At 58.8% G+C, this 25841-nt stretch overlaps 2 protein-coding genes across 2 annotated transcripts in view; both read left to right on the top strand.

Moving 5' to 3' along the window:
• WDR90 (WD repeat domain 90) overlaps nucleotides 1-13252 on the top strand; it is a gene marked incomplete at its 5' end in the record, with an annotated part of 30525 nt that extends 17273 nt beyond the window's left edge. Inside the window, 19 exons of the mRNA XM_082772615.1 lie at nucleotides 393-526; nucleotides 605-642; nucleotides 1129-1248; nucleotides 1671-1850; nucleotides 2661-2761; nucleotides 3688-3790; nucleotides 4151-4272; nucleotides 4640-4799; nucleotides 6133-6323; nucleotides 6609-6777; nucleotides 7107-7218; nucleotides 7753-7924; nucleotides 8554-8676; nucleotides 8873-9053; nucleotides 9152-9282; nucleotides 10279-10422; nucleotides 11632-11751; nucleotides 12325-12409; nucleotides 12867-13252. Of these exons, the coding sequence (XP_082628741.1) occupies nucleotides 393-526; nucleotides 605-642; nucleotides 1129-1248; nucleotides 1671-1850; nucleotides 2661-2761; nucleotides 3688-3790; nucleotides 4151-4272; nucleotides 4640-4799; nucleotides 6133-6323; nucleotides 6609-6777; nucleotides 7107-7218; nucleotides 7753-7924; nucleotides 8554-8676; nucleotides 8873-9053; nucleotides 9152-9282; nucleotides 10279-10422; nucleotides 11632-11751; nucleotides 12325-12409; nucleotides 12867-13024 (2544 nt within the window). The 3' untranslated portion in view covers nucleotides 13025-13252. The remainder of the gene's footprint in view (nucleotides 1-392; nucleotides 527-604; nucleotides 643-1128; nucleotides 1249-1670; nucleotides 1851-2660; nucleotides 2762-3687; nucleotides 3791-4150; nucleotides 4273-4639; nucleotides 4800-6132; nucleotides 6324-6608; nucleotides 6778-7106; nucleotides 7219-7752; nucleotides 7925-8553; nucleotides 8677-8872; nucleotides 9054-9151; nucleotides 9283-10278; nucleotides 10423-11631; nucleotides 11752-12324; nucleotides 12410-12866) is intronic.
• A 166-nt stretch (nucleotides 13253-13418) lies between these two features.
• On the top strand, nucleotides 13419-24930 carry RHOT2 (ras homolog family member T2). The gene is made up of 19 exons (XM_082772012.1): nucleotides 13419-13511; nucleotides 13657-13715; nucleotides 14343-14424; nucleotides 14532-14575; nucleotides 15692-15745; nucleotides 16059-16111; nucleotides 16641-16749; nucleotides 17204-17305; nucleotides 17734-17832; nucleotides 17947-18055; nucleotides 18284-18404; nucleotides 19191-19275; nucleotides 20504-20649; nucleotides 20748-20848; nucleotides 20923-21053; nucleotides 21384-21464; nucleotides 21619-21741; nucleotides 21966-22168; nucleotides 23402-24930. Exons 1-19 carry the CDS (start codon nucleotides 13475-13477, stop codon nucleotides 23517-23519), a joined length of 1857 nt encoding a protein of 618 aa, XP_082628138.1. The 5' UTR covers nucleotides 13419-13474; the 3' UTR covers nucleotides 23520-24930.
• The last annotated feature ends 911 nt before the right edge of the window (nucleotides 24931-25841 follow it).

The following is a 25841-nucleotide window of genomic DNA, read 5'->3' as shown; positions in this document are numbered from 1 at the left end:
GTAAGGTAGTAGGGCCGTGCACCGAGTGCAGGCTGGGGCTGTCCAAGCACTGCACCTAGCGAGGGCCTGTGCAAAGGACAGAGGTAGGTGTAACCTCTCTGCTAGGCACAGAGCCATGCACAGAAGGAAACGGCTTGCTCAGGGTTTCAGAGGTGTTGAGAGCTGGGATGAGAGCTTGGGGGTTTTCAGCTCCTGCTCATTTCTCCGGATCAGCGCGTTTAAGCCCAATCATAGGTTTGAGCACTGCAGGTGTGGTGCTGGCCTCTGTGCTGAGCCTCTGCTGGGGAGCGTAGACAGCAGCTTCCTTCCCTGGGTGCCCAGGAACCACAGTGTGCAGCCCGGAGTCCTGCCGGCCAGGCGCGTGATGGAGCTCAGGGCGTGCTCTCTCCCAGGTGTACATCGGCCACTCGGAGCCGGTGCGCCAGGTGGCTTTCAGCCCGGACCAGCGGCACGTCATCAGCGTCGGAGATGCCATCTTCCTCTGGGATTTCATGGCTCTGCCTGTGGAGAGGTCTCCCCCAGCCCTGTAAGTGCAGCGTTGCCTCCCCTGCCTCCCCTCCTCTCCGTCCCTCGCGGTGTAACGCCGGGCTCGTTGCCTTCCCAGGGCTCGTTCCTCCGAGTCTTCTCCGCTGCCAGGAGCAGGTGAGTGAGTTTGCTCCCTCCCGTGAGTTGCTGTGGGCTGCAGCTCTTCCGTAGCTGCCGTTCATGGCACGGGGTTGGGGTTGGGCTGTGGATTTTTGGTTCCTTCCCTCAGGGGGGTAGTCAGACAGCAGGGGCTAACCAGCTAATGAGCCCCATTGGCAGTCTCCAGTTAATTGGCACCTCTCAGTGGGGGTCTGCCAAGGAGGGGACGTTCTGAGCAGGGCAGCTCTGGGTTTCCTGGTAGGTTGTTCAGCTTTTGCCTTCTGTCTTTCCTTGCCTCCTGACTCCATTTCTTCTGTCTTGCTCCCTGGCCTCACCGTTTCCTCTCTCTGTCTGTCCCTCCCTTTCTTGAATGGCAGCGGAGAAGTGGCTCCTGCGTGGGAGGAAGCTGGAGAATGAGCTTGGAGGCATCACCATCAGTCACCCTGGGAGGATGAAGGGATTTAAGTGAGGAAGGGAGTTACACAAAATGTTTTCTTTTCACAGAAAAGAGCTCTGAAAAGCTGAAGGATGTCTCTGATATACCTCGTCAGACAATTCCTCTTCCATTGTTGTCCTCCCCACCATGTCTGGATGTCAGCTCTGTCCACCTAGCAGGATGTCAAAGTAAGAGGAATTGATTATAGGAGAGGGTGAAGTTGAGCTTGTTTTAGGTCTAACTCCTTGCCTAGTTCACCAGCATCCTGTCTGTGCCCCTCATCCCCTTCCTGCAGACTGACAGACCAGTCTGCACTTTCCTTCTCCTAAGTTGGTCAAATCCAGCCAGAGGTGTTGCGGTGCAGCACTGCTTCATCCTCTGCTCTGCTCCATACACTAAGCTGCTGGCACAGCTTCTTGAAGGCTGTGGTAAACACCTTGTTGGACACAACCATCAGGAAATGTCTGCTTTGCCCTCCACCCTACCAGATGGGCTGTTACACAGAGCAAGAGAATGACACTGCCGGAAATCAAAGGCTTGCTCCCGCAAGAAGCGGTCCTGAAGGACACAGCTGGCTCTGTGCTTCCACTGCTTTGTTTTTATTCTTCAGGTATTTTCTCCGAGTCGGACAAAGAGGAGGAAGCCTGTTTGCCAGGCAGCAGCAGGCTGGTGGCAAATGGAGACAAAGACACCTCGGTCCTCGTGGTGGAACCAGTCAGGAGCGAGGAGCTTGTCGTGAGGCCCAAAGTGAGGAGGGAGAGCTCGAGCTCTCCCGGACAGTCAGCACGTGGTAAATGAGGGCTAGTCCCATCTTCTATGGGGCACAGCGTGTGCAGGCCTGCATGGCAGCTTGGGCTGTTCTTGAAAAATACAGATCACTGTAAATATGGTGCAGGCAGGCCCCAAGCAGCACTCAGCACAGCAGTGGCCAGCCAGGCTGGGTGCGTGCAGGAAGCCAGAGTCAAGGGGAGCTCCTCCTGGTCCCCAGGACCACTCGTTTTTCTGGCTCTTTCCCTGCTGCTGCTTCTAGGCAAGGCAGAAGCCCCTCTTCAGCTTGTAGCCAATATCATCTCTAAGTAGCACATTCTATTGAACCGTGCTGAAATTAAAGCTCCCGATGTCTCTATTAATAGATGCACAGCCTCGAAGCTGCAGCAGTTTGTGGCGAGCAGCCAGCAGCACGCAGCTGCCAGCGCTCAGCCCCAGGCAGGATTTGTTGGAAAGCTTCAACATAAAAATGTGCCTCTGCTACTCCGGTTAGAGAGCTCTTTCTAGCAGCGTGGCTTATGCTTTCGCAGCGATGCCCAGAACGCGCAGCGTGGATGCCTTTAGGCTGTTTGGAGCACGGCTGAGTGGGCTGATTGGGGAGATGGATTTTCTTCTTTTGCTCCTGGAAAGCTGGCGCTTTTCATACAGCCAGTCACTTGGTCACGTAGGAGCACGTGCGAGTGACTCTGCAGTCTGCTTGTTGCCTCTCCCATGTGCTTGTGTGTATGCACAAGTAGTGTGTGAACAAACAGCAAGCCGCAGCATAGCTGCTGATCCCAAAGCATTCCCTGAGCAGCGTCACATAGGCACCGTCTTCTTCTTTGTGTGGCAGAACCCAGAAAGGAGACCAAAAGTCCCCAGTCCCAATGCAACGTCCGCCCAGATTCCTACCGGCATTTCACTCCTCGCTTTAAGGCATCGGCGCTCCCCCAGGTGAGAATTGTGCCGGTGCTGGTTACCTGGGCAGGTGAAGAACCGGCATTTTGGGGCTGGGGTAGGTGGCTTTTCAAAACTGTTTCCATTTTTTGGTTCTTTGGATGAAAGCAATTTGTGAAATGCACCCCTGGGCCTGATGTCCAATTTGAAACCCTTAACATTAGTCCGCCTTTCTCCTCCACACGCAGCTCTTTCCAGACTAGCAAAAAGTGAGTTATTCTCCATTCTTTTTCTGTTCAGCAAATCTGCATAAATTTTTATTCAAAGGCAATGGAAATGGCATGTGCTATTGAAAGTGAAAGACGAGTGAGCAATGGAGTGATTCATCACGCACACATATTTGTGAGCAGATGCGTTGGCAAAGCAGGCTGGGGAAGGCAATCCATCGAGTGTAGTGAAGGTAGTTAAGGCACAGCTCTCGCTCTGTTAATAAACAGAGCAATAATAAAACAGAAACTTAACTCAACCTTTCCCTAAGCTCTGCTGTTCACAGTGGTGGGAGAAAAGCTACGTTCAGCTTGCACCATCAGTTCTCTCTCCTGTCCCCCCACCTGGCAGCGCTTTTTCCCTCATTGTCTTCCTGCTCCAACATCCACATCACCGAGTCAGCAAAACCCGTTGAACTCTTGCCCAGCAGGATTAGCAGCTGCTCATCAGATGGGCAGTTGCTGCCAGCCTGTTTTGTGTCCCATCTCAAAGCATCCGTGCCTGGTTTTGTTGCTGCGGTTTCTCTTTTGTACACGTAAGCGTGCGCTTTCTGATTGATCCCTTGATGTGTTGGACTTGAACTGTGAGCATTGGCATGAACCTGGGAGAGTTGTGTGTGTGCTTGCACGCATGCTTTTCTTATATGGGTCTTGACTGTACCTGCCCAGGCCATCCTCCCAGAGCTTAATTTAAGCCCATGTCTGGTTTTCTTGCAGAGTTTCTTATCTCCTCCAGCTGGCAACGAGCTCTTGAAGCTGAAAGCAGTGATCGGCTACAATGGGAACGGCAGAGGGAACATGGTGTGGAACCCGGACACAGGTACACGGGGAGGGGTGGGAGGGCTGTGAGCCCTCGCTGTCTGCAGGCACACGCTGAGCCCAAGTCAGGTCTAGCTGTTGGGTGAGGATCTTTGCTTTAACATAGCGCTGCTCTGTGTCTGTAAAACCCAGTAACCCTTCTGTGCTGCTAGTGACGATTAGTTGATACAGGCAGTCCCAGGCTTCTGTTGCTGAGTGGATAGAAGAGGAGGAAGGGCTGTCCCAGGGTCCATCTCAGAGGCCGTGTACCAGAGTCAGCTTTTATGTATTACTGAAAAAAATAATCTTACTGAACTGTGATGTGAGTTACGGTGGGTGAAGCCTTTACAGGAAACCATCCCGTCTCCTCATTCTCTGCTAGGCTTCTTTGCCTACACCTGCGGCTGCGTCATCGTGGTTGAGGACCTGCACTCAGGGCTGCAGAATCACTGGCTTGCCCACACAGAGGAGATCTCTACACTCGCTGTCAGCCACGATGCCCAGGTAGGAGAGGCTTCTGCTTGCCCAGGACTGTGTGTTTTTTTTTTCCCTGTGTCACTTTGGGCTAAAGGAATGTCACCGGCTAAAATCCCAGTTGCCTGTTCCTCCTTCTGAATGCTTCGCGGAGACCTGGGGTTAGGGAAATAAAATCAGTGGGTTCTGAGCCTAGCTATTCCTTGGGCTGGCTCAGCTTGACTGTGAAGGCTGCTCCCTGCCACCACTCCCTCCTCCTATCAAGTGACAGTCGTTCTTGCAGGATTTTCCATTTGCCAGCTGCATGACTTTAATTTGGGTCTAATAGTTCCTAAGACTAATGAAATGTTCTCTAATTACTTACCAAGGTCTCTATGACAACATTTTGTTCTGTTAGGTTCTCGCCTCTGCCTCGGGAAGGAGGAATGGAGACTCCCATTGTCAAATCTGCATCTGGAACATCCAGGATGGGGTCTGCACAACGAGTCTGTTCCACCACAAGACACAAGTGCAAGCCATGGCGTACTCTCGGGACGACAGGTTCCTTGCTACCCTAGGTGAGTCCGCCTGCACCCTGGAACAGACAGCTCGTGGGAGGAGGGTGCTGTAAGTGGTACCCGTGAGATGTGCACCAGGCTTGTGGGTCTGCCCAGCAGCTGCTGCTTGGTAGCCTTGGCACTGGATGGCATTTTCACAATGAAATCAACAGGATGCTTAGAAAACAGGACAGTGGATCATGTGGCATGTAAATCTGCTGGTGATCTCCCCAGGTGGCCTTGGGAGTGACCATGAGCAGAGGTGCTCTTTGCAAGTGAGCGTGTTGCCAGGGCGCTGTCAGCAGCGTTTCGAGGGCAAACACGAGCCCCGTGTGTCCCAGCCACAGGCATGAACTTGCCCCAGCTCCCGTTCAGTTCCTTCTCATTGCCCAGTAAGCTTGTTTTTCTTGAAGTTGCAGCTTTCTTCTCCCAGCTGACTAGTGCTTGCTCAGGCTGTGTAAATAGTTTGCAGCTGCTATATATAGTATCCAAAGGGAAATGCTTTCTTCTGGACTTCTTATTGTTGCTTAGCTGGAATTGCACAGAAGTAGCCAGGCTTCAAACTGTGAGCCTCCTGCCAGGCGGCGATGCCAGCACAAGATGGACGCACAAGCTGTCTGTTTTGTTTAGGCAGGGGACATTTAAAGGACAAATATGCAATTAGTAAGTTCTTGTTTTTGCAAGAGAGGACCTGTGGAGCAGGCAACACATTTGCTCTGGGCTGGTGAATCTGCCCTTGGAAAAAAAAAAAAAAAAAAAAAGCAAGGTTTGCTAAAGAGAAAGAGAGCTTTGTGCTCTCACGGAGCAGCGTGGGAGAGGAGCCCTTCTCCAGCTCCTTCCTGGGCTGTGGAGAAGGAAAAAGCTGAAAGCCTGCTCTGAGCTGTGGGGTCTGGGCAAGGCCGATGAGGCACCTGCTCTCCTGGCTGTCTGGGAGCTGGGGATGCTTGCCATCACCAAGGCTGGTGTCTTCTGCAGCCACCCAGGATGCAGAAACAGCAGAAAGCCAGCTCTGCGTGGTCAGTTCCCCACCACACCAGCCATCAGCTGGTCTGAACGTTGGCTGCAGCCCGAGCTGCAGGTCCAGATGTGCTGCAACCTCCAGCACGAAGTGTTGGGGCTGTTCTACCTCAGCTCAGGTGGTGATCCATCACGTCGTGCAGCTTTGGCTGCCCCTGAAGCACTTCCTTGGCTTTTGCTGAGCGTGCAAGGAGGAGGCTGTTTGCAGCAGTTGTCTTTGAACAACTGGATAACGGGGGGACAAAGTTGACACGAGTGTGCAGTGTGTGCTCGTGACCTTTGTGAAGAAACGCTGAGGCTGCAGAATTCCCTCCTACTGCTTTCATATTCTACCTAGGGGACTACAATGATCAAACCATTGCTCTGTGGAATGCCTACACTTACGAGCTCCTGTCGTCAACTTGTATCTCGGAGCCAGTCCACGAGGTGGCTTTTAGTCCTTTTTCTCACCGAGAAATGGCCTGTGTGGGGACAGGAGCGGTGACGTTTTGGCTGTTGGAGCAGCGGGGGGCTGACATCAATCTCAAGGTAAATCTCTTTTTTCTCTTTTTTTTTTCTTTTGCAATTGCCGTTCATTATCTCTGACGTCTTTTCCAAGCCCCAGCAAGTGAGACGGAGGCTCTGCCCCCACAGTTCTGCCAGAGCTGATGATTTCTCTTAGCAAGAGTGTGATGTTGGCTGGCCATGAGCGGCTTTCAGTTGTATTTGATGCAGCAACTGAATTAACTGAGGGTGGGAGGAGGAGTTTTGTTTTTTTCCTTGCAGGTAAGCTCTGTGCTCTCTGTGACCTTCCTGTTTTCTGTGTCCTGGCAGGTTCATCGGGCCCCTGCGCCAGCCGTGTTGGGGCCGGTGGAGCTGACCTCCCTCTGTTACGGTGCTGACACCCTCCTTTACTGTGGGACCAACTCGGGCCAGGTCTGCGTGTGGGACACGGAGACCAATCGCTGCTTCATGACGTGGGAGGCCGATGACGGCGAGATCGGTGGGTGCAAATGCCCCAGGCGTCCGTCAGGGCTGTAATAAATTTTGTGGGAATTCTGGCAATGAGCAGCAAATGAGCTCAGAGGCCTCTGATTTCAGCTCTGCTCAGAAACCCGATGTGGATACCAGCCGTGGGGGGTGGCAACGGGTCTGCTGCCCGCGTTTGTAGTAGTAACGACAGCCCTAGTCTGTCAAAACGCTGCGTGTCGGGCTGTGTTAGACCCACGCTGCCCTGCTGGGATGAAATGATGGCCTGGCCCCCAGGAGCACGCCCGGGGTGAGGGCTGAGAGCAGAGAGGGGTTACTCACGGGTGCCCCTTTCTCCCCCAGGGGTGCTGGTGTGCCGGCGCAGCAGGCTGCTGAGCGGCAGCAACACGAAGCGCATCCGCCTCTGGGCAGTGGCGGCCGTGCAGGAGCTGAGGCTGAAAGGTCCCGAGGCCAGGTAGGAGGTCGTGGCACAAACACCTCTGCTCTGCTCGCACCCACCTCGTGCCGTGCCCCTGAGGTGCTCTCCTCCTCGCCTGGCAGCTCCAGGACCTGTCTGAGAGGTGGCTTCTCAGGGACGCGTCAGCTCTGCCCGCAGCCGTGCTGCTCTCGTTGCTCTTCACCCTCAGCTTTTCCTCTCCATCCCGGCGCTGCTGATTCTTTCTGCCTGGATCTTTTTCCTGGATTCTCCTGCTGGAAGTGGATGCCTGAAGTTTGTGTCAGCAACGTGGAGAAACTTGATATTCTTTAAAACTTAAATTTTAAAATTCTTTAAAAGAATGAGTGAAAATATATCGCTTTTGTTTCTTCTCATGCTACTGCATTCCTTATTTTCTTTCTTTCCTATACTCGATGGTTTCAGTGCAGGAGCCCCTCGCTGAACAATTTAGATGCAAAGCCACGCCTGGGCTTATTAGAAAATTGCACTGAGAGGAGGCAGCGTCTGCTCCAGCAGCTGAGCTGGTCCCTCTTGGATCCTCCTTTCCTCCAGATCTCACTCGGTCATGCTAGAGCACGAAATTACCCTCGATGGGACGATCGTCAGTGCAGCCTTCGATGACTCGTTAGAAATGGGAATTGTGGGCACCACGGCAGGAACGCTCTGGTACATCAACTGGGTGGAGAGCACGAGCATCCGGCTGATCAGCGGCCACAAGAACAAGGTTGGAGGGGCTGGGAAGGGGTGGTTGGGGCTGGGAGGGGCTGGTTTGTACTGGGAGGGGCTGGTTTGGCTTTGCTCCAAGCACGCGTGTGCCACGGCAGTGCTCCCTGGTCTGGCCATGAGAGGGGTCACAGAGGGACACCACAGAAGAGCCTAGGGATAACTGCACCAGGCAGGCAAACATCAAGAAACCCGAGCTCAGATGCTCTAACCTTAGGTTTTTGATGGCCTCAGCCTGTGAGTAACTGCAGGTCGTTCTGCTGCTGTGCAAGAAGGCAGCTCCAGAGTCAATGCTTTTGAACTCTGCTGTTGCTTCGGTGTGCTTCTGTGCTACAGAAAGAAGGATTCAGATGGTAGAAGGGAAGGTGTTGTACTTAGACCTTTACTGCAGAGTGCCTGGTTCCAGCTTTGTGGTTAGGTTTGCTGCTTTCCATTGCAAGCCTCGTTGTCAGCCCAAGATTTCTTTTTAGCACGAAAATAAAGCCACCCTCCTTCCTTTATGTCTGGGGCTTCTCGCCTGGTCTTTCCTGTGAGAGGAGTCCTGGGGGATGAGAGGTGCAAGAGGAGCAGGTGTGCTTTAGGCTGCAGGGTTTTTGGGGCCCCTGTTTCCCATCTCCTTTCTTGCTGCAGGTGAACGAAGTGTCCTTCAGTCCCGATGAGACTCACTGTGCCACGTGTGGGGAGGATGGCAGCGTGAGGATTTGGTCCCTGGGCAGCATGGAGCTGGTGGTACAGTTTCAAGTGCTGAACCAGGTAATCGTTTGTGGCACGTCGATCTTTTTGTCTTGCTAGAGGGCACAGTCACCGCCTGGCATTGCAAGGACTGCTGTGTCCTCGTGGAGCAGCCTAAAGCTGGAGAAATACATGCAGGTGGAGCTTTCAGTGCATTTACTGTGTACGGTCCCACTGTTTCCCTGTCATCAGGTCTCTGCCCTGGTTTCTTTTCCAGAGCTGCCAGTGCCTGGCCTGGAAGCCTCGTTCCATCGTTGCATGGGAAGCTGAGAGCCAGCACGTGGTGGCGGGGTACAGCGATGGCACCATGCGCGTGTTCAGCATTTCCAGGACAGAGATGGAGCTGAAAATGCACCCCCATGCCACTGCGCTGACGGCGATCGCCTACTCCACAGACGGTGAGGTTCCCTATTGTAACGGTGGGGAGATGCTGCTTTGGGGAGCAGTGAAGTCTCCTACAAGACATGTCTCGTTCCCTTCCCTCCTCTGGCTGCAGGAGAAATGATCTTATCGGGGGGCAAGGACGGGCTCGTGGCTGTCAGCAGCCCTCGCACAGGAATGACCATCCGCGTCCTCGCTGACCACAAGGGCTCCCCGATCACTGTCCTCCAGTGTACCAGGAAGCAGGTGGGACCTTCCTTCCCCTCTCTGCTTACTGCTGTGCAGGAGCAAGTCCCCCATGTGGCACTGCACAGCCATGAGGAGGGGCAGCAGCACGGCTGGGTCCGTCAGCCCTTCCCTTTCCTCATTATGCCCACCACCCCCAGTAAACTTTGTTAGGTTTTTCTAGGGATAACTTCACCAGGGAGAAGCCACAAGCACTGCAGGAGCAATCCTGAGCCAGTCTGTGCCTGTGGGGGGGACCTTTGGTGGTTGTTATCGACACCCTGTGCTCAGATGTGATGTGTGTGTGCCCACACAGAGCAGCACTCCTTGGGAGCAGCTGGAGCTGGGAGCATTCAGACCCCTGCGTGTGGCCCATGCCCCCGATAACAGCCTCAGGGTGATTTCCCTGCTTCACTTCTTTGCAGCCTGACCTTGTGCACGTAGCTGGCTCTTTGTACAGTTCCTCTGTGAAGCTGGAAGGATCGGATATGCAACAGCGGGATGTTTTTAGCATCTCCTTCATCTTTCTCTTCATGGAGAGCCTTTTTTTTTTTTTCCTTTGTGCAACTTCCTGAGATGAGAATAATTTTGCCTGAGTTCTCTGGCTTTAAAATCTGGGCTGCAAAGCCGCTTTTCCTGGTAATTATATGGGTGGGAGGCCCTCTCAGTTTTAGGTGAGGGATGTGGTTAGAAGACGTACCTGCATGCAGTCCCCTGGGAGATGTGCAGGTGCAGAGGACGTCCAGAAATCCGCCGCTCGCTCCTCCTCCAGCAGCCTCTTCTGTGGGGGTGCTCAGCCCAGGGCACGCTGCTGGCTCTGGAACCACCGCTTCCTTGTCCTATTTTATTGTGATAAATGACTTTAAGCACTGCTCAAATGAGAGAATCCCGGAGGTTAATCCCGGCGTTAATCCCCTGTGTTCCCATGAACTCTTGCCCTCTGCTACTTCTTGCTGGCGGCTTTCTGTGAAGCTCCAGTGCTGCAGGAGTCGTAACGTTGCTTTTTATCTTCTGTAGTACCACGAGTTTGGGGTGGAAGGAGGTGAGCTCTGGCTGGCCACCAGCTCCGACCGTCGGGTCAGCGTCTGGGCCTCCGACTGGCTGAAGGACAAGTGTGAGCTCCTCGACTGGCTCAGCTTCCCTGCTCCTGCCAGCCCGGAGGTGAGCACGGCACTCGCCAGCTCCTGTCCCCACCTTGGCACCGTGCAGCCCCGTCCCTTTGGCATGCTCCCCGTCTGTAAACAGGGTGTGAGGCATCCTAATCCCCTCCGAATTCATGTGAGACTGTCAGCACAGTCTGATGTGTTTTACAGGTGTTGTAAAGTTTTTGGTTTCAGCCACCCCGGAGGGGAGGGATGCCTCTGAGTGGGACAGGTGCCGACAGCGAGTGTGCTTAGCAAAGTCATCTTCCTGGGTTCTCTGCTGCTGGGAGAACTTGCTAATGCACCTTCGAGGGTGTAGACAGGCCGCGTGAACCATGTGGCACTGCCTAACCCCCGGGAAGTACTGACACTAAGCACGAGGAGACAAAAAAATGCTTTTGCGAAGAGCTGATACTCCTGTGCTATGCAAAACAGAGCGCAGCCAGGAGTCGGCACAGTCAGCACAGAAGAGAGACCCAATTCTGAGCACGCTGCTGACTGATGCTCCCAACAAGCGTGAATATCCTGAGCCAGAAGCCCGGTGACTGCTAACAGAGCCAAACACACCTGCTCCAGCCCTGAGTGCCTGTGATACTGTGCAGAACGCTTTGGCTGCAGAGCAGCTGTGGGATTTGGGCAGCAGGACATCTGCTGTGTCCCAGTGCAGTGTCTGTACTGGACACGAAACAACCTCCAGTGCATGTGATATCAGCCTGCAGAAGGAAGCTGGGTCTTTTTGGGGGACGAGTGCTCGTGCCTCAGCCTGTCAGCCCCATCCCCAAGCACCAGCCGGGCTGTCAGAGGTCTCCCCACAGTGGATGTGGGAAGGAGTGATCTTGCATCCAGTGCTAAATATCTATCTTCTGGGCCCTATTTGCTTGCGCTGAAACCAATCCATAACCCAGTCCCACCTCCATGCCCATGTAGGAATAATGCCCTGGTGGAAATTCAGCCCGCTGACCCCAGTGCGTCCTGCTTCTGTGGCAGTAAACAGCCTGCTGCAGGTTTCCATGGCAGTGTGGGGTTGCTCCTTGCTTCTTTGAAGTGAGCACGGCTGAGACGGCAACGCAAGGAGGAGGAAACAGCCTCCATCACAAGAATTTCCCAGTGCTCGTACAGCTGCAGCCCGAGGGCTGCCGTCCCTCTGTGCTCTCCTTTGCTCCCCGTTGTGTTGGGTCGGGCTGGAGAAGCTGGCCTCACTGTTGTTCCTTTTGGTTTCCCCCACCAGGGTCTCAGCAGCCTCCCACCCAGCCTGGCTGCATTCTGCCCTTGGGAGCACGGTACCCTGGTCTACGTTGGCTTTGGGATGCAGAAGGAAGCCTTGTTTTACAGCCTGCACAAGAAACAGGTACTTCTGGCACCCCCACGTGCCGTGCCAGGGCAGCATAGGCACTGCTCTGCTGTTGTGTGGCCGTGTTGAATGAGACACAGGGGAGGCAGTGCTGCACTTCTCCCTCACGAGACCCACAGGCCAAGCTGGGGGCTTGGGGATGAGCCCTTATTTCCACGACGGGAGAGCAGGACCCCCTCTAAACCCAAATGTCAGCCCCAGAGCAGCATCCCCTCCTGCTAACCAGGGTGCAGAGAGGAGCACTGTGAATAAATCCAACGCTGAGGGTGTGAGGTGGGTTCGGGCAAGCAGCTGCAGGGGCAAGTCCTTGCCTCTGGGCTGGCTGCCACTCGCTGCTGCTGCTTTTGGAGGAGAGGGCGGTTGCTTCCAGGACCACTAAAGGTCTCTGAATTGCGTCTCTTGGAAAGTGGAAGTGCCTTTGGCAGGTTCTTTAGCTCCGAGAGAGGCCGTGTATCTGCCAGCATCCCCATTGAGCAGGAGCCCAGCACCCTCCTAAAGGTGTCACTCGAGCACTGTTCTGCTCCCTGCCTGTCCCTGAGGCGTTGGTGTGCTTCTCTTGCTGGAGTGCAGGTCGTCGAGAAGATCTCCTTGCCTTACTTTGCCACCTCCCTGAGCCTGTCCCCTGCAGCCCGCTTCATGGCCGTTGGCTTCAGCGGTGAGTACTGGAGGGTGCTGGGGGCTCTGCCTGTCCCCGGGTTACCTTTTGGTGTGGGGAGGGATCTCCCCTTCCTGCAACTGGGAGGAAACCAAGCGTCCTCTTGCCTTTAAATGAGACTCACACCCCCAAACCAGGACAAATCCTATGGCCCTGCTGTGGCTCCTCCACGTAAGTAACATCCCAGGCAGGGTTGTGGCAGGCAGGGAGCAAGCCCCAGCAGCGTTAACTGGGACAGGGAAGGGACCTTCCCCAGCACAGGGGCACTCAGCACCCTCAATCTGTCAAGACCACAGCTCCTGAGTGCCCCGTGAGCTCCACAGCTGAGTGCTTAAGGGGCTGAGCAGCCCTGCCCTACTCCCCTTAGCAGCATCCCCCCGTCCCCTGCTTGCTGTCCCTGTACCCTCAGCCAAGGGGGGTGTCCCCTGCCTGCTTTGACCCCCTCCTGTCCCCACAGAGCGCCTCCTCCGCCTGCAGCCCTGCCCCGCGGGCACCCCTCAGGACTACGGGGGCCACGACGACGCCGTCCACCTCTGCCGCTTCGCCCCGGCCGGCCGCCGCCTGCTCACGGCCTCGCACAGCGCCCTGCTCGTCTGGGACCTGGGGGGAGGCTGAGGGACAGCCGTGACGAGGGACAACCATGACGGGACCTGGGCGGTTGCTGAGGGACAACCACGACGAGGGACAACTGTGACAAGGGACATGTCCCATGAGGGACAACCGTGACAAGGGACAACCATGACAGGGGACAACCACCATGAGGGACAACCACGGCCCCTGGTCTCGCTTAGGGCCACCGGTGGCCATATGGGGCCCGGTACCAGCCCCAGCTCCACACCATGAGCCCCCCGCGCTGCGTTTTGGGCCGGTTTCCTCTTTATTTGTCACTTTGCCTTCCACAATAAACCACCTCCGCGCCACCTCAGCCCTCTCGGCCTGGCGGGGGGGACACCTCCGGCCGCCGGGGGGCGCCGCTCCCGGCCTGGCCTCTCGCTGCTGCGGCCCCGAGGCGGTGGCGGCGGCGGCGGCGGCCCCGGCCCCGGGAGCGGCGGCGGCGGCGCCGCCATGAAGCGGGACGTGAGGATCCTGCTGCTGGGGGAGGGTAAGGGGCGGCGGGGGGGGGGGGGGTAAAAAAGGGCGGCCGGGGCTCTCCCGGTGCCCTCCCGGTGCCCTCCCGGTGCCAACGCGTCCCCATTTCTTTCTCCCTGTTTCTTTTTCTCCTTTTCTTTTCTTTCTCCCCCCCCCAGCCCAGGTGGGGAAGACGTCTCTGATCATGGCGCTGGTGGGCGAGGAGTTCCCCGAGGAGGTGAGGCCGGGCTCGGGGCCCCCCCCCCCTCCCCGGTTTCGGTCCCTGCAGGCCGGGGCTGTGCCGGGCCTGGAGCCCCTCGCTGCCTGCATATTGCCCCGGGGGGGCTGTGCTGCCCCGAGCTGCCACCCCTGGGGGGCTCAGGGCATGGCCCTGGCTGCAGATGTTTGCCCAGTGCCTCCTGCAGCACCGCCGGTTGCTCGCTGGGGCTCGGGGGGCGGCTGGACCCCGACACCTTCCTGTGTTTCGCAGTGAATCCCATGCTACCAGCATAGCACATCTCCCAGGAGGGTGGATCAGGCTGGGGGGCACCCCAGGGCTCAGCTCTGGGGGGGCAGAATTGCCATTTCTGAACCGTAGCGCTCACTGCAGGACACGGCGCTGTGTCTCAAGGGAGGGCTCAGGCCTAGGAGGCTTTCAGAGGTTTCGCTTTACAGAGGGCACTGTAGCAAGCATCAGCTTGCCGTGCCTCACAGCCCCTTCCTCGTGGGCTGAGAGCAGTGTGTGGGCTGCAGTCACCCTGCCCACGCAGTGGCCGCATTGAGGTCTGAGCTCAGCCGCCCTCTCTGCTGCATTCGGCCTGGTCAATGTGTCCACGCGATGGCACGGAGTCTGCTCGCTTCGCAGGTGCCCCCCCGCGCCGAGGAGATCACGATCCCGGCGGACGTCACGCCCGAGAAGGTCCCCACGCACATCGTGGACTACTCAGGTGGGGCCGGCCCCCTCGCTCCCTGCCAGCCTCACCTCTCCCTGCCCACCCACGGCGAGGGGAAGGAGCATCCCCGCTGCTCAGTGACGGCTCTTTTCCCTTTCCAGAGTCGGAGCAGACAGAGGATGAGCTGCAGGAGGAGATCGCTAAGGTGAGTAGGGCTGGATGGAAGGGTTGTGGGTCAGGAGGCTGTGCTGCCGTAGCCCTGCAGCTTACAAGCGACGCGCGGCTGTTCTCCCTTCCCATTAACCACCCAGAGACGTGCGGGCAGTTGGTTATCTGCGGATTAACGCTATCGGTTTGTTTAGCAGATTGTTTAATCCTTCTCTGGGTTGTAAGCTGGCGTGTGGCTTGTCCCGGTCCTCTGGGGGGGCTCCAGAAGGAGAGCAGCGGGGGGCGGCTCGCTGCTGACCAGGGGTGGAAGGAGTCACGGAGCACACAGCGTGCTCCTGGCCCCGGGGTGTTCCAGCCTTGGAAGAGGGGTGAAGCAGTTGTTGAGCATGGGTGAGACCCCCCTGCTCCCTGTTCCTGTGGCTGCCCAGTGAAGCAGTGGCACAGAGGTGGTGGTTTGGGAGCTGGAGCCCTGGGGGACTGGGTGGAGAGGAGAAATAATCCAGCTGGATGGGCCCGGCTGCTCCTCACCACTCCAGGATGGCTTTGGCTCTGTGCTGAGGAGACTTCTTCTTGCCCATGGGGATTGACACTGCGTCTCTGCTGTGTGTTTCACTATTTAATCGCTCCTCCTCAGTGCTCAATGGATGAGGAGGTGGGACAGGGAGCACAGGGGTGCTGTACCCACCCCACAGACAGGAGAAGAGTATAGATGCTTAAAACGGCTCCAGAAAATCCTGCCTAAACCCTTGTGTGGCCCTGGGATTAGCCTGCACAGCTTGAAACAGCCTCGAGCCTTGTGGCTGGCACGGCCACACGTGTGGCACTTTCAAAAGTGCCACTTCCAGAGAGGGGACCCAGCAGAGGTGGGAGCTACCATGCACAATTCACGAGTTAGTGAAGAGAAATATCTGTGCTGGGCTGAGAGCTGGGGAGGGAGGGTCTGTGTGCGCTCACGGGGCAGATGGGGCCAGAGCTGATGCTGTCCAGCTCCTCAGGAGCCCATGGTGTCTGTGTGTGTGTGTGCTGCACGTACTCAACTGCAGCTGCTGAGTTGTAACGCAAGCACGACGGCTGCCAGGGCTCAGACCTGCCTCCCCACAGCGGTGGGAGCACCAGGACCCTCACTCACCCCCCTTTCTCTTCTCTCTTGCAGGCCAACGTGGTCTGCGTGGTGTACGATGTCACCAAGGAAGTCACGATTGAGAAGGTAACGTGCTCCCCGCCAGGCCCTGCTGCTCCTGGTTCTGTTTGGGGTCTGAGACTCCTGCTTAGAGGCAGGCTGAGCACAGCCCAGGCCTGCTCCCACACTGGTAATCGCCTCCCTGCGCTGGGGGCAACAGGCTTGTGGCATCCTTCAGCTGGCATTCAGCATCCCCGGGTGTGCTCTGCCTGCTGCTGCGGGGGAACACCGGGGAGCAGATGGCTGCAGGGCCCTGCCGACAGCTACGGCGCGCGTGCTGGGAGCTGCCTCTCCCTGCGCAGGCTGCTCTGACAGGCCTTTCCTCGTGCTCGCCTTTCAGATTCGCACGAAGTGGATCCCCATGGTGAACGGAGGAGCTGAGAAGGGAGCCAGGTACTGGGTGCGGAGCTGGGTGATCCCGGAGGCTGCAGGGCCCTCAGCGCCTTCCTGTCCTCCAGGGGCTGCTCGCATCAAGCCAGCTGTGCAGGCAGTGGCCAAACAACTTGTAGCAGAAGAATGTGGGAGCTTTTCTCCCTCAAAGTCTAGCTGAGGCAGAAGGTCATGGGAGAGGGTTCCTCCCCACCTCGATCTCTTGCCATCCAGGCAGAGAGAGGCTGCTGCCGAGGGAGTATGGGGGCAGAGGAGCCACAAGCTGTGTGGGGATCACTTAGGCAGGAGGCTGCTGTGCTGGATTAAAGGCTTCTGAGCATATTGTTGCTGGGTGAAAGCGTAAGCAGGATCAGGCAGTCTGTTTCTCCAGATGGATGCTCCCAGCCGTGGGAGGCAGGAAAGCTGTTCTGGACCTTGCAGCGGAGGGTGGGGAGGCTCCCGGCCGGCTGCCCGGCAGCACGTGCGGCTGGAGCAGGGCTGGGAGAGGGGTGGCCTTGCTTGTGCTCTCTGACACTGCCCTTTTTTTCCCCAGGATCCCCATTATTTTGGTGGGGAACAAGTCTGACCTGCAGATGGGCAGCTCCATGGATGTCATCCTGCCCATCATGAACCAGTTCTCGGAGATTGAGACCTGCGTGGAGGTGAGGCACCTGAGGGTTGCTGCAAAGCCTCCCTGAGGGGTAGGAACACTTTGTCATGGGGCAGGGGAGCCTTCGTGCTTGCAGGGAACACTGCTCTGCTGGTGTTGCTCTGTAAAAGTACCATGGTTTGGGTCTCAAGGGCCTGTGCTTTACGCCTTCTGCCCTTTGGCTTCCTCTCAGAGAGCGAGTTTCAGTGTCTGCCCTGTCTGGCTGTAAATGGTTTTGAAGCTCCACACAGCCCCGTTGGGCCTGAGGCTGTGGAAAGGACACAGCAAAGCCACAGCGTGAGCAGGAGCTTCCCTTTTGTTTTTTTCCTGCTGGTGGGCAGAGATTGCTCTGTGCTTTGATGCATTCTTTGTCTGGCTTGGAGAGCTCCAGTCATCTTCCTTCTGCCCCCATCATGAGCCCGTTGCCTGCCCCACTGACAGTCCTGTCTCTTCCTTTGCATCCTCAGTGCTCTGCCAAGAACCTCAAGAACATCTCTGAGCTCTTCTACTACGCTCAGAAAGCTGTGCTGCACCCCACCGCCCCCCTCTACGACCCGGAGGAGAAGCAGGTAGGAAGCACTGCTCCTGGTTTCTGGAGGAGCCCCTTCACGTCCGCCCTGGGGGGCTGCAGAGCCCCCTGGGAAGGAGGGAGGAGAGTTTGGGCCAAGATAGCAAGAAAGAGGGGAAAGGTGTACCCGTGGGGGGAACCAGCAGAAAAATACCTGTCTCCCTGTGCTAAGTGTAGCCAGGACAGAGAATCTGGGGGTTTGGGAAGAAGTCCTCATGCTTCAGACCCTGTGGCAGCCGTGGTGGGAAGAGTGCAGGAGAAACCTTGGCTGTGAGCTCTCCCAGCCCCGGTGTGGCTGTGGCACTGGTCTGCCTGGGCCGTGCTCCCCGCAGTGCAGGAAGGGCTCTGTGCTTCGGGCTGGGGAGGCACGAGGGGGAGCCCCTCTGAAGGCAGTGCCCTGTTTTTATCACCATGGTTGGTTCCTTGCAGCTGAGACCTGCATGTGCACGAGCACTGACCCGGATTTTCAACCTCTCGGACCAGGATAACAACCAGATCCTGAGCGATGATGAGCTCAACTACTTCCAGGTAGGGCTGGCTGTGGGGCCAGGGCACAGCCCAGTCCCTGTGGCTGCTGGGGAGCTTTGGGGTTGTGCTGTCTGCTTGCCTGCTCACGAAGGCCTTCTTCCTTTTGGGAGGTAGAAGTCCTGCTTTGGAAACCCGCTGGCTCCCCAGGCCCTGGAGGACGTGAAGATGGTTGTGTGGAAGAACACCACGGATGGGGTGCAGGACAACGGGCTGACCTTAAACGGTACCAGCACGGGGGCTCCGTGCTCCTGTCCTCAGGCTGAGCCTCTTGGCTCTCGATCCGAGCCGAATTAGTCCCTCCTGCCAAAGCAAGCCCGAGCCTGCTGCGGCTACTTAAAGCTCCCTGCCCCAGCACCCTGTTTCCTTGGAGGGAAGCGTAGTCCTGAGGTGTGGATCCCCAAGGCAGTGCCCGTCTGGCCCTGCTGGCTGAGCTGCCTGGTCTCTCCCACAGGCTTCCTCTTCCTCAACACGCTCTTCATCCAGAGGGGCCGGCACGAGACCACCTGGACCATCCTTCGCCGCTTTGGCTACGACGACGAGCTGGAGCTGACAGACGACTACCTGCACCCGCAGTGCGTGTCCTGTTGTGGATGGAGGTGACGGGGTGGGATGTCCCCAAAGGGGGCGACCCAGGCTCTTTTCTGCGCCTTGGGGGTTGCTGCCTTGCTCAGCTGAGGCTGTGCCCTGAGCTCACAGTCAAGCTCGTGCTCCTCACGTTCCCCTGTGGCCGGGAGCTGCCATGTGGGGTTGGCAGCAAATATAACGGCCTCGGAGCTGTTGACTGTGCTGCTGGCGCTGGTGTAGGCGGGCAAGGAGGGGGGGAGGCAGTGAAGGCCTGTCCCTGACATCCCTTGACATCAGCAAGGGGCTGTGAAGGCTGTTCTGCCACTGCCTGAGCTGTGAGCTGTCAGCAGAGCCCTCCCGGCTGGTTCTGCAGCTGCTGTCTCTTCTCTGCTCCCTGCCACCCCAGAGGTGCTGATCTGCCAGTAATGAAAGGCTCTGGCTGCGAGCTGCCTCGGCGTCTCCCCAGAGAGCAGGCTCCAGGGGCAGACAGCAGGGCTCCTGCTGGTGGAAAGCACTGGGGCTAACGCTGGGTGCTGAGCATGAGGCAGAGCGAGGGCCGTGGCAGCTCCTGGGCTGCTTGGGCAGCGTGGATGTGCCAAGGGGAGTCTGCTCCACAGCATTGAGGTCCTCTCCTACAGCTTTGTTTGGTTTTGTTGGGGTTTTGTTGGGCAGGGAGGGGCTGGCAAGCCACGTGCCCTGGGCGAGATGTGGCTTTGCCGAGGGCCCCCTCACGCTGCCCTGGGTTGGGGGCTCGAGGAGGCGTTGGAGCTGCTCACTGGGGTCTCTCCCGGCAGGTTCCGCCTTCCCCCTGGCTGCTCCTCGGAGCTCAACCACCTGGGCTACCAGTTCCTGCAGCGGCTGTTCGAGAAGCATGACAAGGTGGGCACCACGGTGGGGCCGTGCGGGAGCCTGGCTGCTCTCTGCCTGCCCCTGCTCCCCTTCCAGCAAAGGGCTTTCCTCTGTCACAGGGGCATGGGACCGGGGTCACCACCCTTTGCCAAAGGTGCAGACAGTAAATTGTGAGCCTTCGGGCTCTGAGCTAACATCCAAGTGCTGGACTGCCTGCAGCACGCAGGGGGCTGGGGAAAGTGGGCAGAGCTGCTGGCCTGCAGCCACGCAGCTGGCACCCCTGTGGGAGGAGAACTGGGCTAGAGAGAGGCAAAGAAAGCAGCTGGTTGTGCCATGAGCTGGCTCTGGAGAGGGAGAGAAAGGCTGTAGAGGATCTGCAGTGCATCTGGACACGCTAATTACTTAGGTGTCGGCCTGCACCTGGGTTGTGGCAGCTCGATGGGAGCTGCAGCACTGAGTTGACAGCTCTGCTACGGAGCTGGGGGAGTTCAGCCTGGAGATGAGAAGGCTCCAGGAGACCTCCCAGCGGCCTGCCAAGGCCTGCAGGGGGCTGCAGGAGAGCTGGGGAGGGACCCTCTGTCATGGGGCGTAGGGATAGGACAAGGGGAATGGCTTTAAACTAAAAGAAGGTGGGTTTAGATTAGATGTGAGGAAGAAATTCTTTGCTATGAGGGTGGTGAGGCACTGGCCCAGGCTGCCCAGAGGAGCTGTGGGTGCCCCATCCCTGGCAGTGCCCAAGACCAGGCTGGGTGGGATTTGGGCAGCCTGGGCTGGGGGAAGTGTCCTTGCCCAGAGCAGGGGGTTGGAACCAGATGGGCTTTAAGGTCCCTTCCAACCCAGACCGTGATGCTGTGTCACATCCCCAGCAGAGCCTCTGTGCCTCTGGTGGCCGGGGGCCCAGCAGCTGCACGCAGACCTTGGGTTGGTTTCCCTGCACGCAGTGGCAGCTCACGTGGACAGGTCCCTGCTGCTGGCAGGGCTGGCTGGTTCCAGCTGCAGCCACAAAGCAGAATCACCCTGCCCGTAGGCAGCGCAGTGACGGGAGCCCCTGGGGTTCGTATTCTGAGTGCATGCAGGCACCTCTGGCCTTGCTTGCAGCTGATTTCTGCCACTGGGAGCACCCCCGTGGCATCCCAAGATGGCTTCAGCGTGCCAGGGCCCCTCTCTGCACCCTGCTGGTGTTTGGGGTGGCTGTGGAGAGCCGTGGGTGCGTGTGGGCTGCGTCCTGCCTCGGCTGCTGACTCCCCGTGTGTTCCAGGACCAGGACGGTGCCCTCTCGCCCGCGGAGCTGCAGAGCTTCTTCAGCGTCTTCCCCTGCGTGCCCTGGGGCCCCGAGCTCTACAACACGGTATGCACCACTGATAAAGGCCTGCTTTCCCTGCATGGATTCCTCTGCCAGTGGACGTAAGCTCAGTCCCTCTCCCACGCCTTCGGTCGCCTCGCGTAGCGCTGGCTCGGTTGGCACTCCCCGACCGGCTCCCCGCTGCTCTCCGCCTCTCCAGGCTCGTGGCCTACCTGGACGTGCGGCACTGCCTGGAGTGCCTGGGCTACCTGGGCTACCCCATCCTGTCGGAGCAGGACTCCCAGACGCAGGCCCTCACAGGTACGGCCGTGCCCTCCCCTCCTCACCCCCCTCGGGCCCCTCCTTTGGCTCACCCGGCCCCTCTCTCCTCGCAGTGACCCGGGAGAAGAGGATTGACCTGGAGAAAGGGCAGACCCAGAGAAACGTCTTCCTCTGCAAGGTGCTGGGAGCCAGGGGCGCAGGCAAGTCCGCCTTCCTGCAGGCCTTCCTCGGCAGGAGCCTCGCGGTGAGTGGCTGCTCCCCTGCGCGGCGCAGCAGGAGGCAGAGCGCGAGGCCCGGGAGCGACCTGCGGCGTCACGGCACCTCCACGCCGCGGCTCTCGCCTCCTTCATTCCGTCTGGGGTGACGGGCCCCCTCCCTCGGCCTGTCCCCGGGACCTGCAGGGGCTGCTCCTGCCCCAGGGGTGTCCCCGACCCCACCGAGGTGACGCTGGTTTTCCCTGCTCGTTGCGAACGGCTGTTTCGCCGCGGGGACTGGAGCAGTGGGCAATCCTTTCCCTCCCCCGAGCGCTCCTCTTGCTCCCCGCTGTCTGAGACGGTGTTTTCCTCGGTGGCAGGCCCAGAGGGAGACCCCAGGAGAGCCGTCCCTCTACGCGATCAACACCGTGCAGGTCAACGGCCAGGAGAAATACCTTATAGTGAGTCGGGGAGCGGGGGCAGCGCTCGTGGGTCCACCCCGTGTTGCTGGGAAGCTGCAGCACCGTCGCAGTGCCCCTGGGCTGTGTGCTGGTGGGGCCACCCCATCTCCGTGTGGCGGCGCCGTGCCACGTGTCCTTTCCCCTCCTGCTCCAGCTGTACGAGGTCAGCGCTGACACAAAGTTCACGAAGCCGTCGGACGCCGCCTGCGACGTCGCCTGCTTGATCTATGACCTGAGCGACCCCAGATCCTTCAGCTACTGTGCCAGTATTTATAAGGTGAGTGGCAGAGGCCCTGGGGGATTCAGCCTTTGAGCGGCAGCCCCGTGTCTCCCAGGAGGGTGCTGCAGGAGCCGGCCTTCCCCAGCCCTGGTGCTGAGCTCCTTCCTCTGGGCAGCGGTGTTCCTGGCCGAGCCGTCCCTCCCGGTGCCCTCCAGCCCTTCCCAGTTGGGACCCGTCGTGATTCGCTCACCCCTCTCTGAGCCTTGTGCCCATCCCCGCAGGAACACTACATGGACAGCCAGATCCCCTGCGTCTTCGTGGCCTCCAAGACAGACCTGCCAGAAGCCAGTCAGCAGCCCGGGCTCTCCCCCGCCGAGTTCTGCTACAAGCACTGCCTCCCGCCGCCCTTCCTCTTCTCCTGCCACAGCCAGGGCCCGCCCGGCACCGCCGTCTACACCAAGCTGGCCACCGCCGCCACCTTCCCGTTAGTATCCGTCCCTCCCGGGCAGGGGGCTGTGGGCTGGGAGCAGAGTTTGGGGAGGAGGGCTGCTGGCTCTGCCTCACGTTTGGTGCTGTTTCCCTCTGGTTCTTGGCATTGTCTGCTTCAACAGGCAATGGGAGCTTCGTTCCCTGCTCCAAGAGGGCGAAGGGGACTCGGCTGCCTTCTGCCTTGGGCATCTCTCTGGCAGATTTATTAGATAAGCTCCCGGAGCAGGATTTTTATTTTAGGAGCCTGAGATAAAAAGTGCTGAAGGGGGAGTCGCCAGGCTAGTTAGGAGAGGCCTGCGGAGAGGAGGCGGTGGCTGTTTTCTCCCGATAGATGGATCAGGCAGCAAAGGAGGTCAGCGAGGCAGGACCCCTGATGGCTCTGGGAACAAATCGCTCCTGGCAGGGGCTGGGTGTCGCGCTGGGCAGTGGGGAGGAGGCTGCTGAGGAGAGAGGGGCTCTGCCCGTGGCGAGGCTCGAGGGTGGCAGGGCTGAGGGGCGGCGCAGCGCCGGGGGCAGAGCCCTTTCCGGGAGAACATGTGGGTGCGTTGGAAGACAGGATGGGATTACTAGCGAGTGGCTTTCCCTTTAGCTTCTTTTCAATAAACAACTTTATTTTTAGAGCTGACACTTTTTTTTTTTCCCCCCCCTCTGCAGTATTAAAATTTAAATATTCTTAATATATCTTAGGGTATGTGGTATAAATAAATAACGGCGTGGTGGAGGGCCGGGGATTGGCTCCTCTCCCCTGATTTAGTGGGGAATGAATAATGGATACGTCTTTGTTGCTCGGAGAGGAGCGCGTTGATGCAGGACAGCACGTGTGTAGGAAGGGGATGTGTACGCACGGGTCCCTTCCCTGCTGGCCTCGGGTTGGAACCACCGCTGGGTCCCCATCGTGCCCGCATCTCCACCTGCACCCGCTGCCGGGTCTCTCTGCTCTTGGAGCTGTAAAAGCAGCCTGACCTAGAAAGGCAGGCGCCTAGCTCCTTGCTTGTACTAATTATTTAGATGTTGGTGTGCTATTTCAGGACCACGGCAGGGTAAAGCCTGCGTCCGTTCCACCAGCAGGGCAGGAAGCCCTCGCTTGGCTCGGCGATGCTGCCGGGTGGCCGGCGCTCCGGCTCGTGGTGACCCTGGCCGGGAGCCCCCCCGGCTGTCGGGGAGCCTGGCATCGGGGCAGCCGTCCCCGTGCGCCTCCCTCACTGCCCTTTTCTCTCTTCCCTTGCAGCCACCTGAACGCCACGGAGCTGGGAGCCGCCTCCTTCTGGCTGCGGGTGGCCCTGGGGGCCGCGGTGACCGCCCTGGTAGGCTTCACGCTGTACCGCGCGCTGGCCAAGAACAAGTGAGAGCTGCTCTCCGCCCCGCCACACCAGCCTCCCCCTTCCCCTGTGTCCAGCTGGTCCCTGCTGGGAAATCCTCCTCCCCCCCAGCCTCGATTGCAGGACCAGTGAGACCAGACGTCCCAGCACCAGCAGCAGGATCGATCCTCGGCACCAGCCGGGCGGCTGGGGACCCCTCCCTGGGAGCCAAGAGGCTCACCCCCGTCTTTTATTCTGTTCACGTCTTTTTAATGTTTGTTTTTATGCTCAAACCCGAGTGCTGCAGTATCCGTGGGGCAGACACATCCCGTCCACAGCAGGCTGTGCTGGTGCCCTCAGGTCTCCATTTCCCTCTGCTGGGAAAGGCAGCCAGGGAGGGCTGGGGGTGCTCGCTGCCCAAACCCCACTTTTGGGGTCTCTCCTGGCCCCTCTTGCGGGGATGTTGTGGCTGCAGACCCCAACCCTGGGCTGTGAGGGGCAGGAGCGATACCTGAGCACTATCCCAGGCCTTTTCTGTCTCCTGTTTCTGTCCTGGAGTGCTGCAGCGGGATCTTGACCCACCTGCCCTCCTCCCCTGGCTGGCTGCGTGTCCTGTCCCCTCCCCACCCCTCCTGTATTCCTGGGGGGCTGAGGGCTGGCTCTGCTCTTTCCCCAGCTGTGCCATCGCCCAGCTGGTGCCACATGCTGGCACGTGGCCCTTGTCCTGCTGTCCCCTGCGCAGGGACCGAGGCCGGAGCAGGTGCCTCCGGGCTTTGCATCTCCTGGTACGACTGGAACCACATCTCTGCCCCGTTCCCAGCCCCATCCCTGTGCCCCGACGTGGGCAGCTGGCATCTCAGCCCAGTTTGGGGCCAGCCCTGCCCCAATGCCCCAGAAACGGAGCCCCCAGGCACCTCTGTGCCCAGCTCCCCCCTCCCCAGGCTCCCACCCTGCTTCTGCCACGCTGCGGGGAGCCCGGGGAAGCTCCTGGTCTAGAGCCGTGCCCCAGGCTCAAGGGCTACACTCAGGGTAGGCTGATTTACAGGCAGCTGCCTTTCTGTCCGTCTAGTTAAAGTTTTATCGTGGCCTGGAGCTGGCGAGGGCTTGGAGACGCCACCTCTGTCCCCATCCCAGCCCATGTGGTGTGGTGGTGGCACTGTCCCCAGTGCTCGCTGCTGGCTCGGGGGTCCTGGCACCGCCGGGGCCACCTCTTCCATTCCCGTTCCCACTCCCCGTGCCCCAGCTGGGGAATGTGTCCCATGGGGCAGAGCTCTGGGGCGTGGGGCTGTCCCCGTGCCCGTCACCGCTCCAGGTCTGGTCTTTTAGGTTTGTTCTCTATAACGAAATAAATTTTTACACGCCTTCCGCTCGCACCCGCTGTCCTGTCTCGCGTCGGGAGCAGCACCGCTGTCCCCAGCCGGAGCTCTGCAAAGCCAGGGGGACCTCGGGCTGTGGTGTGAGGGGGTCCCAGGGGAGCAAGGAGTCCCCAAGGGCTGCCCAACCCTTTGGGGACAGTGACAGGACGTCAGGGTACAACCTGAAGCCTCATTTATTTGTCTCTGCAGGCTCTGCCGCAGGCCCTGGGCACTGGGGACCGTGGTCACAGCTCTCCGGGGCCCTGCCACAGCTTGGGTTTGCCCCGGGGACTGTTAAATCCCCCAGAGCCTCAGCTCTCCCCTGGGATGAGGCCCTGGAGAGCTCCAGGGCTGGATGGGGCCGCGCTGCTCCCCTTGTGTGTGGGATCCTCTGGGCTGCCAGGGCAGAAAGGGGTCCTGGGGCGGGGGGACACAGCCCGGCCAGGCTGTGGGGTGCTCACACGGGAACAGAGCAGAGCTGGTGATGCTAAAGGGGATGGGATGCAAGGTGCTGGGCTGGGCTGTGGGTGCCCCAGCAGGGACAGAGGCAAAACTTGTGGGCACCTCTGCCAGCTGCAGCACCTGCATGGTGCTGGGACCTGTACTGGGATGCTGGGACCCATACTGGGGTGCAGGTTCCTGTAGTGGGATGTACAGAGCCATACTGGGATGCAGGTACCTGTATCAGGGTGTTGGTACCTGTGCCAGGATAAACCTGTACCAGGATGTGTGTACCCATACTGGGACGCAGGTACTCAAACTGGGATGCTGGGACCCATACTGGGATGCAGACACCATGCCAGGCTGCATGCACCTGTACCAGGGGGCAGGTTCCCATCCCGGGATGCCCGTTCCCATACTGGGATGCCCATTCCCATCCAGGAATGCTCGTTCCAAACAGGGGATGCAAGTTCCCATCCCGGGATGTCCATTCCCATACTGGGGTGCCCGTTCCCCCCAGGAAGCCAGTTCCCATACTGGGGTGCCCATTCCCATCCTAGAATGCCTGTTCCCT

This window comes from Aythya marila, assembly GCF_965140915.1.
Source record: "Aythya marila genome assembly, chromosome: 15".
Lineage (NCBI taxonomy): Eukaryota > Metazoa > Chordata > Aves > Anseriformes > Anatidae > Aythya > Aythya marila.
Note: the sequence above shows the minus strand (reverse complement) of the source record. Positions and strands in the feature narration are given on the sequence as shown.

Excerpts from the sequence above, each read along its gene's own strand:
- RHOT2 (XM_082772012.1), top strand. The coding sequence starts at position 13,475 with ATGAAGCGGGACGTGAGGATCCTGCTGCTGGGGGAGG. Across the intron at positions 13,512-13,656 it reads GATCCTGCTGCTGGGGGAGG|CCCAGGTGGGGAAGACGTCT; the intron begins GTAAGGGGCGGC and ends TCCCCCCCCCAG. Across the intron at positions 17,306-17,733 it reads ACGACCCGGAGGAGAAGCAG|CTGAGACCTGCATGTGCACG; the intron begins GTAGGAAGCACT and ends GGTTCCTTGCAG.